This window comes from Trachurus trachurus, assembly GCF_905171665.1.
Source record: "Trachurus trachurus genome assembly, chromosome: 23".
NCBI classification, from domain to species: Eukaryota; Metazoa; Chordata; class Actinopteri; order Carangiformes; family Carangidae; genus Trachurus; species Trachurus trachurus.
In genome coordinates this window covers 17,018,481-17,036,587 of record NC_139912.1, presented here as the reverse complement: position 1 = coordinate 17,036,587, position 18,107 = coordinate 17,018,481, and the positions used below count along the sequence as shown (strand labels likewise).

The following is an 18,107-nucleotide window of genomic DNA, read 5'->3' as shown; positions in this document are numbered from 1 at the left end:
CCTCCACACACTACGAGTCCAGACTAAAGGTTGGTGGCTGAAATAACAAGTGATTGGACTTTATCATTGTTTAACTATACAGCTGTCTGCTGGAGCCATCAGAGGCATCCTGGTCTGGAACTGCAGATTAGAACTAATGATGATGACAATGACAACAACAACAACGATGATGATGATCATCATCATCATGATGAATTCATGTCCCATTGTTCTTATCCCACGGACTGAAACCAAACATGTGTGATCATTTTACACGTGAACGCGCCACTGAACAAACTGGCTTATTTTCTCAGGGTAAAAACATGGTGGAGGACGAGCTGATGTGAGTCTGAGTCATTGTGATGGTGGATGGAAACTGTTCATTTATCCTCCACAACACTTCCTGTTTATTTTATGACTGCATTAGCTGAAGTTAATCAGTACAACACAGACAAAACAAAGTGTCTACTTAATGAGAGAAGCAGTCACCTTTCCGTGTGCTATTATATAAAACCAAAGTCGCTTTTAAATCAGAAATCTGAAGTATTAGCTAATCAATGCTAAGGACAAAATAAAGCAGGCCGGCTCTTTGAACTGAGATAAGTGTTAATGAAGCACATTCAGGGTCAGGGTTCCCAACCTGATTATTTCTGGCTGGGTTATATAACAAGTCTTAACATAGCTGTGTCGGTCGGTGCAGATAAGCCTCTGCAGCGATAAGGCCGCTCTGCTCAGGTCCACGGACACATGCAGGAAGAGAGACTTTAATTGGCTGAAGTGACCGAGGGCGAGTGACAGCGTCTCAGAATAAAGCAGAGCACACGAAGCAGAGCGTGCTGTCTGCGAGGCCACAGCAGCAGGCAAAACAGGCAACACTGACACGTCTTCACCTGCAGCCTCAGTGATCTGATGAGTCACGGGACAGAAAACCACCATATCCCTCTACACCTGCTATCTTTCAGGTATCATTAATTAAGTGAGTGGGCAGGATGACTAATTGGGAGTCCTGGGGGAAGAGAGAGAAGGAAAGTGTTTTCAGGGTTCAGTATGTATCAGAGCTGAACACAAGAAGATTAAGGCCATGTGTGAGTTCACTCTGATTTTAATCTCAAAATGTTGAGGGAAGTCTAAGTTTAAAATCAGAAGATTCAACTCTGAATTCTAAAAAAAATCCAGCTGACATGGCAATAATTGGATCATAACATTTAAAATGCAACTAATAAGTTAGGCTCCCTTAATTGTGAGGATTTGCTTCTTCTTTTTTTTCTTTTTATAAACCAAATGAATCCAGACATTTGTTTGCAGATCAACCTAATGTGAAAATATCTAGGCCTGAACTTGAAAATAATAATTGCCTGAGCCTCTGTCCGTCCTAACAGACTGTTTTGTCTTTACATCATCCTTGTTATTCGTCTGTGTGAGTAGGAAAATCAGACTCAGATATGTCTGTACACTTCACACATCCACTTTTTTTTCTCTCTCTTTTTTTTAGGGTAAACTTCCAGTAAAAGTCTGCTCTGTGATGACTGATGGGCATCACCGCCCGCTGATTGGTCGCCCAGTAGGCGCGCTGCAAGAGCGGAGAGGGGCGTGAACGCGTCTCCTCCGCGGTATATACGGCGCGGAGGAGACGCAGAGAGCGAGGAGAGAGGCAACAGCAGCCAAGAGCACAGACGTGGACATTACACACACATACACACACGCACTCCTTACTACTAAACACCAGCAGCACCAGCAGCGCTACTACAGCAGCCGGACCCAGCGGGATTCCTTACAGCGTGTACCAGCAGCAGCAGCAGCAGCAGCAGCAGCGCAGAAGCGGAGAAGTTTGGAGACATGCAGTCAGTGTACCAGCACCTCATCAGCCTGCTGTTTGTCTTCAGCAGCCTGCACGTTCACCAGCTGACCGACGGCTGCTCGTGCGCTCTGTCGCACCCGCAGGACGCTTTCTGCAACGCGGAGATCGGTGAGTGACGTTTGACGCTGTGTTGTTGAGATAGACCTGACTTGCTCTCTGTCTGTACATCGGCTCTGATAAACATCTCAACAGGCCGATGACAAACTTAGGCTATTTGTTATCAGAGGTCAACACTTCAGGGGCTCAGTCACGTTTCATTTAAATGTGTTATCCTCTAAATCACTGGGGTTTTTCCAGAAATATTAAATTTTTCTGAAATCTTTCCAAAATTTCACACCATTGGCAGTGATTTGACCCTACATTCACTTCAAAAAAAGGTAATGTTATTCAGTCTCAGAACAAATATTTCTGTATTTCTGGTGTTTGTTTCAAAATTTTGTCCAATGGGGTCTGTGGTCTAATTTGTGTCAGGTTAGGGGTCCTTGATGTAAAAAAAAAAAAAAAGTTTGAGAACCACAGCTCTAAATGAATGAGCTGTTTTGTTTCTCCTTGTTAGCCTTTGATTTATGTGCAACCTGTTTAAAGAGGCAGACTCTTATTCACAGATAAATGAAACAGGTCACCCTCTTGCCCTCTGATCACCAGCAGAACACTTTCAACTCCCTGAAGTTACAGGAATGAAATGAAATCACACAAGTTGATAGTAAGATTTCCAGGCAACAGAGATTTATAAACTGTGTGTGTTTCTCTTTGCAGTCAGTCAGTCAGTCAGACAGCCACCGGCTATAACTTTGATACCCAGCCCTTTCACAGAGCTTGTTTTACTGCTGCTTGTGTTTTCTCTGACTGCCCAGAATAATATGAGCAGTGGATCTGGTTCAGGCTGGAACGTGAGCTCAGCCCGATGTGTGTTTGTAGAGAACACAGGGAGAGACGTGGAGATTATGTGGACTGTTTAAAGGCGTTTTTTTCCAGGGTTCAGTGTCAGGGGGTTTGTGACAGAAGAGGGAACTGTGTAGGGAAACAGCAGAGGCACACAGTGTTTATCAGTGCAGCTGATATTTTGCTTCAGTAACATATGACCCAAAAATGTGAAACCATCATGCCTCCCTCTGAAAGCCAGGACAAAGAATCGAACAATAATCTCTCAGTCTAAACTGCACACACATTTGCAACTAGAAATAGGTTTTTGTGTCCAAATTTCAAATGAAAAACTGAACTGGTCCTTTAGTTAGGATGAGCCCACTAGCAATAACCTTTCATAAACAACACTGTGCAATACTGAATATACATACTCACAACAAGAAATCCTTCACAGTCCGGACTCGGCATGTTTTCAACATTTAAGTAGCAACATTCAGTTTCAAGACTGAGTGCTTACTAATCACTTCAGGATTTGGCGAAGGAGACTTCAGTCTAACGTGGAGGACAGGATGAGCAGATGAGCAGCGTTGAATCATCAGAGAGGACAAGGTGCAGGTTTAGACCCAGATATTGTGACTTTGGGGACCCACACTGGCCTCTCTGTGTCTCTTAGTAACCGCTGGTAACCAGGCCTTCAAAAGCATCTCCAGCCAAGCGACCTGGTTGGACCGGGTAAAAAAAAAAAAATGCTGCTCATGCGATGCCCCTCGCAGTCCCTCAGATCTTCAGATAGCTCATGGAGTTGGCAGCCACTACTGAAACCTGCCAGGGTCCAATCTGGGACTGACTTCAATGGGGCGCAGTGATCAGTTGTGAGCCACATAAACCCCGTTTCCAAGGTCCCAGCTTAGCTCCAAGTGTGCTCTGAATACTCGTCCCTCTTGTCCCTCAGAGACACTTCAGCGGCAGCAGCTGGATGCACAGAGGTCACAGTCAGTGACCCTCTTCAACCTGGCTCCCAGTCTGATAGCATTCAGTCAAAGATAGGATGGCGATGAGTTCTGTACTTGTAAGGAAGTGGTTCAGGCTTCCAGATTCAGGAATAAGAGTGAACAGTTTGATATGGTCCAGCCTGAGGGGTCACCCTGGGCTCATCCTGTCCTGACCTATCGAAGTCAGCTGTTAAAACTCATTCATTCTTTAACTGAAGGGGGAAAAACCCTTTAATTCCCACTGTCGATAATAGAGACGATGCGCCTGAATCTTTCCATTTAAATCCCTTCAACTAGTTCAAAGTGTTGTGTTTTGTTGTGTGTTGTGTTGTTGTTGTTGTTGTTTTTTTGGCTCTGATCCATAATCCTGACACCGGATGAATTACAATTAGGTTAAAGGATTGGAAACGGGCTGTCAGTCTCTCTGTATTTATCACATTTAATTTAAATGTAAATATTAAAACAAGTGCTCTGAGAATAGACAGCTGGGGAATCTGGGAAACTGGATGAGTCTGAGTCATGGTCTTGTGTCCTTGCTGATGAATTTTCTTTCCTGTGGGACCCCCTCCAAAGTAATCTCTGTTCTGGTCGGGTCAAACCCATTCATTAAACGCGGAGCTTCAGCTGGCTGTCAGTTAGCTTAGCTTAGCATACAAACTGGAAACCAAGGGAAACCTGAACTGGTCCTGAACCTGAACCTGAACCTGAACCTGAACCTTGTCCATCATGTTTCTGCCCTGACCATCAGGCTGTGATGCATAAGTGATGCCTACACACAAAAAATAATCTTAAATATGCAATTTCTTGAACATAAATTGGTCTTAATAAACACAGAATGTGTCACCTTACACATTTTTAAACCATGTACACACAGTTTTCCAAAATGATTCATGTTACAGTGAAGTGGAAATACAAAATAAGCCGAGACGTGTGTCATGAGATTATTGATTACTGTAAGTGCTGGCATTTCAGTATAACAGGACTTCACATTTACAGTGGTTGTACTGATGTGAAGTGATCTTTGTCCTCTGTATCTGATCACTTGTGGTGGAGAGCAATTAATTAAGGCAGTGTCTTGACCCATTTGTGGCTAATTGTAGGAGTGGAAACGAGCTCCTTAATCCTGATGACAATATGCACATAGCACACACATAGTTTTCGTGAATCGTACTTCTGTTCGTCTGGCTGCTGATTGGCTGCTGCGTTGGCGTCCGTGCACTTGTTTTTCCAAAGGTGAGATTACAGAGACCAAACAGTGAACTTTGTCCCAGAGATTTAATGTCAGTCCAGAAACACACTTTTCCCCCCCGGGGTGATGGGAGCAAACCTCTCCATGCCTGCACTGTGAAGCAGGTCAATCCCTGTTGAGCGTATTTCATTGTGCAGAGCAGCTTTGGTAGAGCAGGCGCAGGTTTAGAGTGACGCACAGCCTGGAGCTCTGTGACGCTGCCCTGCTACAGTACTAATACACCCACTCCCTTCTATTAATGAGTTACGTATTCAAATCAGGCCCCCCTTTGTCAGCTACCCCCTCCTCATCTGCAGTTCAGCAGGTGACTGATGACAACCTGAGTGACGCCAGATGTGTTATGTAAGCTAGAGTCAAATGTCTGTAGTTTTCTTAAAAGCAGGTTAAAACACCATGAGATGTCAGAGGGTGTGTATCATATACCAGCCTGGATGTTTTCCTCCTGAGTCAGCTGGATCCCATCTTTTCTTCAGTTAGAGTTTCCAGTGACATTTAATGAGCATACAATCTCTCCTTTATCTATGAGGGCCAGTACAGTAGCTGTCAGATATTGACAATAACATTAAAGTGGGTGTAAAGTAGGAGTGCCATGGATTAACAGAAAGAACTAGAGAATGCATTTCCTGAAGGAAATACATGCTGAAAAGCTGAATGCCATTACTGAAGCAATGCTGAATGAGCTGAAGAAATTGTTGAAACAATGCTGAATTAACTGAAGAAACTGCTGAGACAATGTTGAAAAGGCTGATGCTAATGTTGAAACATAAAACTTGTAAGCTGAGAGATGAATACCTTTTTAAATGGTGTAAAAGCAGTAGGAATGTTAAAAAAGGAAGAAAAATGTAGAAATCCTGCCTGTTTAAGTGTAACAGTTGAAGAGTTCAAATCTGCAGCTAACCTGAAAGTAAAGAAAACTGATGAAACAATGCTGACATAGCTGAAGCAACAGCTGAGAATAGATTCAAAAGTAGAACATGTAAGAAGGAGGCTGATTTTGTATGAAATGATTAAATGACTTGAATTGTTGAAGATTACTAGCTTGGAAACATTGTTGAACCATTGCTTATATAGATCAGTGTACGTTCATTTATTCGTGACGGCCCGCCACAAATAAATTACGTCCGCCACGAATAGAATTTTCGTCTTTTGGCTCGACCAGCGCAATATCATTCTGTTCATTCATCTCCGCATAGCTTTCTTTCTCACAGTGGACCTGAGCGGTGTGGGTCAGAGGGTGGGTGGGCGCAACAAGTCTAACACATAAACACAGAGCTTTAGTCTTTCTATATTTACTTTATTTTATCCAAAGAGAAGATGCAGGTAGCTCTTACTGCCATCATCATCAAATCCAAAATTCTCCCACACAGCAGACCTGAATAATGCAGCACTCTGGATTTTGAGCTACCCATGCTGAAGATCCTTTGTGTATTCTGATTGCCTTTTCCACAACTGACCTGGCTGCTGTACTCGACACTTAACCCCTCTGCCTTCAAAAGAAAACAATGACTGGCACAAAGCTTTTTTGCGGATGCCCTGAATGCACAAATACACAAGTGCACACACATCATCCAAACGGAATGGGCCAGATTCTCTCTAATCAGCGGTTCCATATGGAGCTCTGTGTCTTTGATGCTGATAGGTATGGGGAGGGAGAGAGAAAGGAATAGATGTGGATAGATCAGACAGGTGCCATATTGAGCAGGAGACAGAGCTAAGAGAGTGAGCTACAGGTGCTGGTTGTGACGCTGTCAGGGTGCGTTCATGGACACTGACACTGTTCATTTTAAACACATTTGTCAAAGCCTGACTAAAAGCTCCAATTTTGGTTTGACAGGTGGTGTTTCTGAGGTCAGCTAGCGTGACACTTTAACTTAAATGACCAGTTGGTTCCCACACCTCTACGGCACGAAAACACAAACCTGGAATAGAGTGAAAATCTGTTGTCGAAAGCAGGAATTACAAGTCTTATCACTTTCTTCTATCACCACAGAAATGCTGACAGAAGTCAATACAGTGTTATATCCAGCTACTGGACTTTTGTATTCCAGTATTCATCGGTTGTTACATGGACACTTCAAATCAAACATAAGGCCGTTCAAACCTCGTGGTTGAGATACAAACCAACCACCACGCTATCACATGCAGCGATGAAAACTAACTTTATGCCTCATTTGCTTTGCTCTTCACCAACAATGAGCGGACGTCACACTCTGAGCTCTGCAGCAAGATCCAGCCTCACTGTTTATTTTTGAGCTGGTGGTGTGTTGTCCTGAGAATTCCTCTTCTTTCCACTCGCCTCCTCAAACTTGGACCACTTTCTGCATACTAAAATCACAGTCGCCTGTCCTGCGCCTCGCTTTCTTTCTTTCTCTCCCTCACACACACACACACACACACAAATGAGTCACCTTATTCCTGTCATGCCACATTGTACGTAGGCTGAAATAAATGTTTGACTAAATTTCATGCTCACCTTAAGATTTAGCATTTGCATTCATGCTAATGTAATCCCCTGCTCTAGGCGAGAGATACTGAGTAAAAAATGGATTCACTTCTTTTCTTTTTGTTGGACCGTGGTTACTCCTCCTATTACCAAAAGCCTCCCACACTTCAAAATGTATGTCAGATCCTCTGCAGGAGATTAATCCTTGTGCGTCATGGCAGTGTTTGAAGTAAAAGGAGAGCGACAGTACAGAAAGGAGTTTCTTCTCGGTCGTTAAAAAAGACATAGACATGAACCAGGTGGTCCTTCACCCTTAACCTTAGGCCACCCTGTAAAAGTCTCAAAGTATGAAATTATCTCCTTTAAGCTCCAGTCCTCTACCAGGAGCCTTGGAGCTCGAGGGTCTTGCATTCTTAGCTGTTCTTAGGACTGCACTCTTCTGGACGGAGATCTTCACTGTTGTTCCTAGAATCTGGTGAAGCTACTCCCCCAGTTTGGAGGTTCCAACGCTGAGTCTTCCATGGGGATGACTTGCCTCCACTCTCAACATCCTTTCTAGTTCTTCTTTCAGCCCTCGGTATTTCTCTAGATTATCATGCCCCTTCTTCCTGACGTTGCTGTCACCTGGGAGTGCTACATCAATGTATAGATGGCGATAGCCTGGATCTTCTTCTTTCTAATCAGTTGAATTTTCAGGACTTGCCATACTCTGTCTACTTGGTATTTGGTTGTAGCTGATTTTGTCGCAGCTTCTTTATGGTTCCCATTTGCTTGCGGGATGCCAAGGCACTTGCAGTTGTCCTCAACATTTGTTATGTTGCCTTGTGTTAGTCTGATCCCTTCAGTTCTGACCACCATACCTCCCCCACACCTGGCCACACTTATCCAGTCTCAATAACATTCTAATGTTGTTGTTTTTTGCATATTTGCATGGACTGCTGGAGACCTTTTTAAAAAAATTCAAGTCTGAACATAATTTCTGCTGATACTGTTCAAAACATGGTTTTATTTTCTGAATTTGGAGATGGATACAAGTAGAGTCTCTTATATTTTAAATATTGTGTTATTTGCCAGCTGTTTTAATGTATATGCCAATGATTTAAGTAATTTGCTACCTCCCTCATGATGTTTTTGGTCATCATGAAGGAGGTTGGAGTGGAAAAATGTAATGTTTAACTGATTTAACTGGTTTAGAAAGGTCCTAGAATCAATCAGTAATTCTTTTCTGATAAGGTTTGAAGCAATGTTAACAGTTGTTTGTACAAAGAGGATTTAGAGGGTAGAAGAAACTGAAGGAGCAACAGCGTCTGCACAGTGTGTCCACAGTTTTTCAGCTGAAGCAGGGTGATCTGACATGACTTTATTGAACTGGGTTAAGTAAACACTTGTAATGTGACTTCTTGACGTGACCATGCAGCCATGTGGTTGTATGTAAATATAACCACTGAATGAAGAGGAGGTCAGGGGGTCCCTGCAAGGGGAATGACACAAATCCTCTGTGTCCGGAACAGCTGAAGCCCTTCACACATTCCTGTGGGTGATGGTACCATCACTGGCCAATTAGTGGCTGCCATCCAACAAGAGGGGTCCTATCTGGATGTACTTCAGTTGAATCAGCTGACCAGTGGCCAGTCAAACAGGAAAATCTGTTTCTCCAGAGGCTGCTTTTGACACCAGGGCTGAGTAGGAAACTAGATTTTGGGATAACCTTAAAATAAAGGCAGAAGCGTTTTTTTTAGGGATCTGGCTACGTCCTCACATTCTTTTGTAATAGTGCTCTGGTTTCTCTGTAATTACAGCAGCAAATGTCCATCAAATACATGATGGGTATATGGTACATATAGCATAACATACTGTAAGGCTGACCAGCTAAAAATGCTCCTAGTCTTAGGGGATTGAATGTTCTGCTGCAAGTTATAGTGAGAGGTCAAAGAGGGAGTCAGAACAGAGCAGTAATAAGAAAAGGTCTGATATCTGTTGAGATGTAAAGTCAGTGAATAATAATAACATGATGCCGGCAGGTGATACAAACCACATAAGAGCTAAGATGAATTCTCATGTGCTGCATTCTGAATGTTTATTGAAGCTAACTGCTATCTGGAATACTAGCCTAGATCACAGATCCCCAGTGATCCCCTGACCTATAATTGTCATCTGGTCAACATACACTGTATATTTTTGTGGCTTCCAAACAGAATGCACAACAATGACACTGAAACTGAAAGCTATGATTTTCAAAACCTTCCACTGTGCCACATCGCTTTGGCCTTGCCCTAGCCTAGCTGGCCACAGACTAGCATTCTGTTCTGCACAGATCCATGACAAGCACCTGCACAACCTATAGAAAAGAGGCGACCAGCAGAAAGACCAGGAACCAGTTGCTGTGGAAATGGAAATGGAAACTCTTCTCATTTAGCTGCATGCATGCTAATATAAACCACTGCCATACCTTCGTCCAGCCTCAGGGAACTTTTAGTACTTCAAATCGAGAACACCGTTTCTTCTCTGCTAGTTAAAAATAAGGATCTTGGGGTTATATTTAGAACTTCAGGGGCTTCATGTCCAAAATAAAATTGTGGTCTCCACTTTTGGGTGGTCACGCTTCCTGTTATTTTTATGTCTGAAGGACAGCTAGACAAACAGAGCAGACAGAAGATGCCACATGCCTCATTTGTCTCTCCAGGTGAAAAGAGTGAAAGGCTTCTCATTTTTCTCCTGTCTGGGGGAAATGTGAACCCCCAAAGAATGTGGGAAGGAAATTCCAGCAGGAGAGATAACAAACACAGCCAGTGTTAGTTGTGTCTGTGGCTGGTTGGGCTGTGGGCAGCAGGTGAACTTCACAGAAGATTGGCTGCTTCTGCAGACCCTCATGTCTGGGTATTCACCGGCTCAAATTATCATTCGTTTCTACACTCCCGTCGCCGGCTTTCCACAATGAGCCCCCTCATTCCACTGTGAGTGAAAGCAAACAAATCAAAGTCACCGCCAAGCATTTTCACCTCACCAGCATTTACATGAAGGTCCTGCACGCAGATAAGATCTGTTCCAAGCCCTGATTCCAACACAGAGGGAAGCCTGTTAAAACAGAGGCGCACACTGCACCTTTTCCTTCAAACAACCTCTCTCTGCTGTTTTAATCAGCAGAAAACTGCCTGGAGTCGTGTTTCTCCAATTCCGATCTGAATACCAAACCCACACAATCAAAGCCAAGCTGTAAAAACGCAGTGTGAAGTTCACTGCCATCGTTTCATCTCAGAGTAGATATGACCAGACCAGGCATCCACGAGGTGCTGATTTTTAACGCTACAGATGAGCCCTCTTTCTCTTTCCCTCACATTTGTGTATCTAACTCCAAAGAGATTTTAGTGTTTTCCCCATTGACCCTTCTTGGCAAAGGCAGCAATGCAGAAAATCAGATGAAGGGATTATCTGTGGTTCCAACCTGGTGCTGAAATGGTCTTTATCAGGGGGTTTGCTAATGTCTGTGACTGGCAGAGGTAGCGTGTTGGAGAGGGAGGACTGGGAGTAATATGGACTGTTAATATATGTTAATACACAGCGTATGTAGGCATGTGAAGGTTTTGTTCTGCAGCTGACCCATTTGTTTCTCCTCCTCACAGTGATCCGAGCCAAAGTGGTCGGCAAGAAGCTCCTGAAAGATGAAACGTTTGGAACGATGCGGTACACAGTCAAGCAGATGAAGGTAAGTGTCATACTAAACACATTTACTTTCTCACCAAGAGGGGTTTGGGGTTTTATCATTGCTTCTTATTCCACAGGCTTTATTTGTGAACATGCTCAGGCAGAGCTGTAGACGTCATAACCCATGATTCCACTTATAAATACAAGCGATTCCATTGGGATTAATATTGAATCAGGAAAAAACAATGTTTACACTCATAAAATCTCACAAACCGGATGTTGCAGGAACATTAGTGGTCATTGTCTGTCTGTCTGTCCTCTCTGCCAATGTGTGATGGCTGAAAAGTAGTTTGTGCTTCCAGGCAGAGTATTCCATTCTTCACTTCCTTGATATTATTACATAATGCTGCATATTTCTGACAGATGCTGACATGGGCCTGCTGCTCAGACAGGAGCCAGGCCAGAGGATTAGCGGGCTTACAGGCATTACAGCTCAAACAAACTCTGCTCTCTGAGTGTAAACACTTCAACAGAGAGTCATGCACTGCTTCAATGTGACCCCGGTTTGCAACAAAAGCATTAAGTGGCCTCTAGTTTGTGAAACACATTGATCATAACTGTAAGGATTATCCTGAGGAGTAAGATGTGACCTTTGCACCTCTTGAGTTATTTGTTTGTTCCTAGAAATATACTGGAAACTGTTGTTTCCCTTGTGGGGACTGATAAAGACAATTCTCTCAAGAAATCCTATGAGACAAATACCTCAGGCTTTCCCAAACCGCTAAAGTTTTGGGCTTAGGAAACAGTTTGTTCTGCTTTTCTGGGAGTGACGTGTCTAAACAGGGATTTCCTGTTGTTCCCAGACAAATAAATTACACTGAAAAAACAGCAGTTTCGAGGGCAACGCCGACTTTTGGCCCTGCATACCTGAGCTGAGGTCCACGGTCTGGCTGGGCAATGACCTTGCCCGAACCGCATCAAAGTCAAAGCACATTACACAACATAATCATGTTATCTATGACTTAGTTAAGGGCAGAGCCTAATAGTCTCTCTCTCTCTCCCACGAGGCATTCCTTCAGGAATGTCATCTGATAAAGTCAGCGTACTGTTTTCATTCCTTATTATTTATGTGTGAGAGTAAGTAAAGGCTGCAGTGCCATGGTGAACGCTGAGGGGAGGGGGGTGGAGTGGGGTCGGGGTCGGGGGGCACTTTTCTGGCTCTTTCAGGTCCTCACCCCATTTTTGGTTCTCTTGTCTTCCAGATGTACAAAGGTTTCGACAAAGTCCAGCACGTGCAGCACATTTACACAAGCGCCTACGAGAGCTCGTGTGGCGTCAAGTTTGACATCAACAAGTACCAGTACCTGATCACAGGTAGGCTGACACTCTTTGTTTTCCAACAGGGTTCAGTTACTTCAGTCCTCTGGAGTTTAAAGGAGACATATTATGCCCCTTTTCCACAGATAAAATAGTTCCCAGGTGTCTTTTCATCCTCTCAAAACAGCCCTGTGCACAACAGCTGGTTTCAGTGCCTGTCCCTTTAAATGCAAATTAACCACTGCTCACCCCGCCCTGCCCCGCCCCTTCTACTGGTACCAGGTAGGGGTGGGGTTATGCAAATTCGAAAACCAATTACATAATTGTCTGACAACTGAACAGCTCGTAAAACCACATGGATTTCAACCTAGGGAGCCTGAAAATTACAGATTTTGTTGTCAATTCTCACATTTTGGAGGGCGGAAGGCAAAACAAACACCCAAATATATGTTAAAGAGCAGTCACTTCAAAAAGTGCTATTTCCATAACATGCCCCCTTTAAAACATGTAGACGTGTTTTTGGAGCTTGCTTGACCTGTTGGTTGAACATACTGTATCAGCTGCTCCATCCTAATACATAACTGGAGTTTCTACCAAACTGCAAATGCATCTTTAAACTCCAAGATGAAAACTCGGTTTCGGTCAGAGAGATGCTGAAGAATCTGAGTCCTGTCAGAATCCCGCCAGCAGCATGACGTATTGTTGTAGGCCAGCATTCTCTCCTCACTCTCCACCTCCCCAAGGACTTCCTCACTCGTCCTATGACACAAACTTTCCCACTATTTATATCCTCCTATTTGCCACCTTTTAAAAAAAACCCTCGCTCTCATTTCCCTCTCCAGCCACGAGCAGCAGAGAGCCGTTTCCTGTCTCTCTCACGGCTTGTAATTAACAGCTAGCAAGCAGGAAGCGACTGGTGTTTTCCAGGCCGAAGTATTTTATGAGATGCTATTTCCAACGGAGGTGCAGTTTACTTTGGACCTTGTCGTGCTGTCACTAAGTCCCAACCTGTAAATACTGCAACTCCACTCCACGGTGCATGCGAATGAGCCGGCGTTGCCAGGCAGCCATGGCTGTGTTTACGCCGCCCGGGTGCCAATGACATCACCATCTCTCGCTGCTCTCAGGGCATCTATAATAAGTTCCGCGTACGATCGGGAGCGCATTACAAGCAATTACAAAGCAGCGGGGCCTGTGAAATGAGCTGCTGGAGTCTCCTTTGATCAAGCTTTGAGTGCTCCAGCCATGGTTAGTATTTTAGGAGCATGTCACACACTCAACACTATGTAATAAGCCTGCAAGTGACTCCAGTAATCCCAGTGCGGGGTTGCAGGCTGAGCAGGGGGGGGGGTGGAAGGCAGGGGAGGGGGTGGAGGGGGGTTAAGAAACGCATATTTGTGCGCTGTTTAATTCCTGCATGGTGACAACAGGGAGAAGGAGATATATGGTGACAAATCATGATGTTCCTGAGGCCGTCACAGTGCACCTGTCTTAGGCGTCTGTCCAGGGCTAAAAATAGAGCTGTGCTGACCTTTAGGTATGCTGAAATAGGGGTGTTGCTATAATATGAGCTTAGTGAAATGAGATTGTCTTACCATAGATAAACAATTGTGTGTTTATATTATCCAGTGTTACATACAGAGGATTATGGCATTTAGATACAGTAAATAATGAAATAACATTAATGCAACTACAGTGTGTTTGTTGTGCTATATCCACCACTCGGGGGTCCACAGTGAGGTATCACTGCAACTGCTGCAGAGATCCACACAAGGTTTTCCACAGATGCTCATGGTCCCCAGAAGATAGATCCTGCTCCCCTGACCTTCTATAACACAGAGCCATCATCATAATGGAGTCAGACAGATGCCTGCTTTCCAAGAGCATTGTAGTTTTGGCTCAAAGGCTGATGCTCCCTCTCTTTGCACCCCTTAGGTCGAATGTACGAGGGCAAGGTCTACACCGGGCTGTGCAACTTCAACGAGCAGTGGGACCGCCTCTCCCTGGCGCAGAAGAAAGGCATCAACCACCGCTACCAGCTGGGCTGCAACTGCAGGGTGAGTGGAAACCAGCAACCTCTGCTGATGGAACACGAGGAGGAGCTGCTCACGACTGCATTTCATTTGATGTTGTTTTTGAATGAGCCCGTTTCTGTGTGTGAATTATTATCCATCGTGACATCCACACATGGGAGAGTAAACAAGTTTTACCACCGGCTCTGGGACTTATTAAGCAACAGCTCTGGAATCGGCTAAAGACTGCATTCCCAGTTCATGTAGCAGCTGCTGAGCCGCCTGGTACAGTCCTACTGTACATCTGCTTCCACTATCGGCGCCCTATCAGTATAAGTGGATTAGCATAGAGACCTATTCATTCCTAGTCTGGGCCAGAGCCTGTAAACAATGTTCAGTGTGCACATGGCAGCAGCCCAGAGGCATCCAGAGAAGGCCATCAATACAGAGAGATGTCAGTGTGAGAGTGTTTCCACAGGCAGGCACAAACATCATCACACTTATTAAAACCTCTTACACATTCCTCCACGAACCAGGACTTACTAAAAAGCGATTTTCCACACATCGTTAAAACCACTCGAACCAGGAAGTGATGTGGAACATCTCTGAACCGTGGAGGACGGACACTCCAGGTCTGAATAACGGCGCTATCCAGGGTGAACTTGAATTAAAACAGCCGCTGATTCATATCCAGATGAGTGCAGCTCTCTGCTCATCATGGATCCTTCCTGTCGGTTCTCGCTGCACATTGAACCGCGGAGCCGCTTTTATGCGAGCACCTGGATTAGTGACGCTCATCCAACTCTATAACATAATCAAGTCATTGAAAAGATCCACGCTTCAGGAAGCAGCAGATGTTCAGTGTAGATGTGACAGGAGTGTGCTCATTGGTTTCTCTCTAAATCATTTCAAAAGCACCTGAGCTGTACATTGATGTGTTTTCTACTGCTCAACAAGCACCAGGCTCGATATGTGATTCAGTCACCTTTTCATTTATTAGTTTTCTAAAGATTAAGATGAGGCTCTCAGTTCCTCTCTCATGTATGCTGCTTCTTAACTCTTACGTAAACGCACTGTAGCTTCAGAATTAGCATAAAAAATAACTATATGCAGATAAAAAAAACTACTACTAGAAGATTAAGTTAATTCTTTTTCCCTTTAAACTGTGGCCAGAAGCAGCCTGCTGGCTTTAGCTTCATAATTAGCATACAGACATGAAGTGGTGTTAATCTTCTTTGTTAACTGTAAAAAGCTATGGCTATTTAATCCAGATGGCTGATTTACCAAAAACATTGAAATGATTTTAAAGTCAGTGCAAAATGAGTTTGAGTTAATGTATTCGGTCGACTAAAAACAAACAACAAAACCGGGCAGAATTAAAATGATGACTTATATTTGCAAAAGAAAAGAAGTAGAACAAACAAGCTCGACTTCCCAAAAGACAAAAACAATACTAAACGATGGTATTTAGCTGATAAGCACATTAGTTGCTGCTATTATAAAGTGTGGTTCAATGTGTCTCTCTGTCTCTGATCGTAGATCAAGGCCTGCCGCTACCTGCCTTGCTTCGTGACCTCGAAGAACGAGTGCCTATGGACAGACATGCTGTCCCACTTCGGCAATACTGGGTACCAGTCGCGGCACTACTCGTGCATCCAGCAGAAGGAGGGCTACTGCAGCTGGTACCGGGGGATGACCGCCCGCGACAAAACCACCATCAACGCCACCGACCCCTGAACCAGCGCACACCTCGCCCGAAACCCACTGCCGCCCCCCCCCTGACTCCGCCCCCCTTCCCTGATCACCTCTTCTTGAGTACTTCAGGACTCTTAAAGCTCACTGGCCTCTGAATGACCAAGAGAAGAGAACAACTCCATTACAGTGCCTGTTTTGTAGCACTTCTGTCAGAAAATGATACCTTTCTTTTGTTGTACAGATCGCCCACATGAACTCTTTCTGTTTTCCCCACGTTTCAATCAAAAGCCATTCTTGCAGGGAAACAGACGGACGGTTAACGGGCCAATAACAATTATCCAACTCCAATGGGATATTCAACTAATCTCCAAGACACTACTGCTACTGCTAGCCTTTATCATTTCCCCTGTTGGACTCTCAAAAGTAAAAATCATATATATCAGAAAAAAACATGATCATGATCTATGTAAATCTGATTTACTGTCATTCCTAAACTACAGCTGATACACAACATACATGCAACAGATTATGGGCCAACATGCAAGGTATGATCCTTGAAAAGATACCTCTCATTGTGGCTTCAGAGTCATTTTAAATGCTATGGTTTCACTTTTCACTGTACCATCGTCACAGATGGTAGTGTCTGCTTCCCTGCCAGTCATGTTGCAGCTACACCACAAACGACACTCTCTCTGCTGAACACTGACGAGTATCGACGTCTGTCTGTTTCTGTGCAAACACCAGGATGAGCTTATTTCCTGCAGAGATGGTGATATTTTATCTTTTGCTGTATATATATATATGTAAGCTATAGAAATGAACTATCGACTCAGCTGAAACCTCTGTAATACATTTATTTATATGTTTCATGGGTTACACATTAACCATGTGCTATATCTGCAAAAATATATATAACAGGCCAAGACTGTGCAACGGTCCAGACTGAAGGACCAGCATCTGCAAGTTATATATTATGGTACTTTTTTTTGCTGGATTTCCCGTGACTGGTACTCTTCTACACCAATCCAATGAAAGTACAGTGTGAGCAGAGGTTTCATGAAATGATTTATTTTGTAAGTGTATATTCAGTCTTTTTGTATTTAACTATTTGAAATGGACATTATATGAGAAGTAACAATACTGTCACTAAATTCATTCTTCTTCACCTGCACCCACCTGAGGAGTTTCCCTCATGTTTCCCCTTCAGTCCATTCCTTTAACAGACACAGATTAGCCTCGGAGGGACAAACGCCCTCTCATCACTCTCACTACAATAAAACTGCAGTGTTAACACTGAGGACATGAACTGGCTTTGGCCATGGTAGTGAGTGTGTAGTGTAGTTTCACATTTCTGCAAATGTAGAAGGTTGATACGGGCTGGTGCAGCGAGCACAGTGACTTCCTGGGTGTGTTCATTAGGAAGCATTAAAGGTGATTGAGGGTAGATTTATTTTTATTTTATTTTTTACTCCTCAAGCCAAGCTAACTGTCCCCAGTGTCCAGTCATTGAAAGCTAAGCCATCTGGCCACTGACTTTACCTCCATATCAGATATCAATCCACTCATCTACTGTCATTTACTGGATTTCCAAAAAACGTCCAATATTATTTTTCACATCCACTGCAAAATAACAAAAGAGTCTCATTCTTATTTTTTCCACAACCTTATATTTCCTGCTGTTTGTGTTTGTCAGTGAATTTCAGCCTCCAGTCTCTTTTTCACAATGAAGCAAATGATTTTCTTTCATTGGTTGTCTTGATTATCATCAGATATGATTTATGAGTTCACCTCTTGGTTCAGGCTGTTTCCCTCCATTTGGCTTTTCTGTGTCACTTCTACTGTGGTTCGTGTGTGTAAATATACTGTCTCCGTAACATGGAAACACTTGGTCAAGTCTAAAACAAAAGAAAAAAAAACTCCTATCATAGAAGCTGTGTACAGTCTGTATGTAAACACTGATTCATTAAGTAAGTGTTTGACTTAATTTCTGTGTTTTATATTTTTATAATAAAGATTTTATGAAAAATGGACCCCGGGAATTCTGTGATGATTGCGC

At 43.6% G+C, this 18,107-nt stretch overlaps 2 protein-coding genes across 4 annotated transcripts in view; one reads left to right on the top strand and one right to left on the bottom strand.

The window, feature by feature from the left end:
- The window catches only part of syn3 (synapsin III), a gene marked incomplete at both ends in the record, with an annotated part of 86,402 nt that overhangs the window by 35,505 nt on the left and 32,790 nt on the right, over nt 1-18,107 (bottom strand). The gene's annotated exons all lie outside the window — the stretch shown is intronic.
- Nucleotides 1,637-18,057, top strand: LOC311006788 (metalloproteinase inhibitor 3). The gene is made up of 5 exons (XM_083999745.1): nt 1,637-1,945; nt 11,006-11,088; nt 12,290-12,401; nt 14,280-14,401; nt 15,896-18,057. The coding sequence occupies exons 1-5, from the start codon at nt 1,816-1,818 to the stop codon at nt 16,091-16,093; spliced, it is 645 nt and encodes a 214-aa protein (XP_083855871.1). The 5' UTR covers nt 1,637-1,815; the 3' UTR covers nt 16,094-18,057.

Coding starts and splice junctions, on each gene's coding strand:
- LOC311006788 (XM_083999745.1), top strand. CDS start 1,816: ATGCAGTCAGTGTACCAGCACCTCATCAGCCTGCTGTTTGTCTTCAGC. Junction 11,089..12,289: donor ACACAGTCAAGCAGATGAAG/GTAAGTGTCATA, acceptor CTTGTCTTCCAG/ATGTACAAAGGTTTCGACAA. Junction 14,402..15,895: donor AGCTGGGCTGCAACTGCAGG/GTGAGTGGAAAC, acceptor CTCTGATCGTAG/ATCAAGGCCTGCCGCTACCT.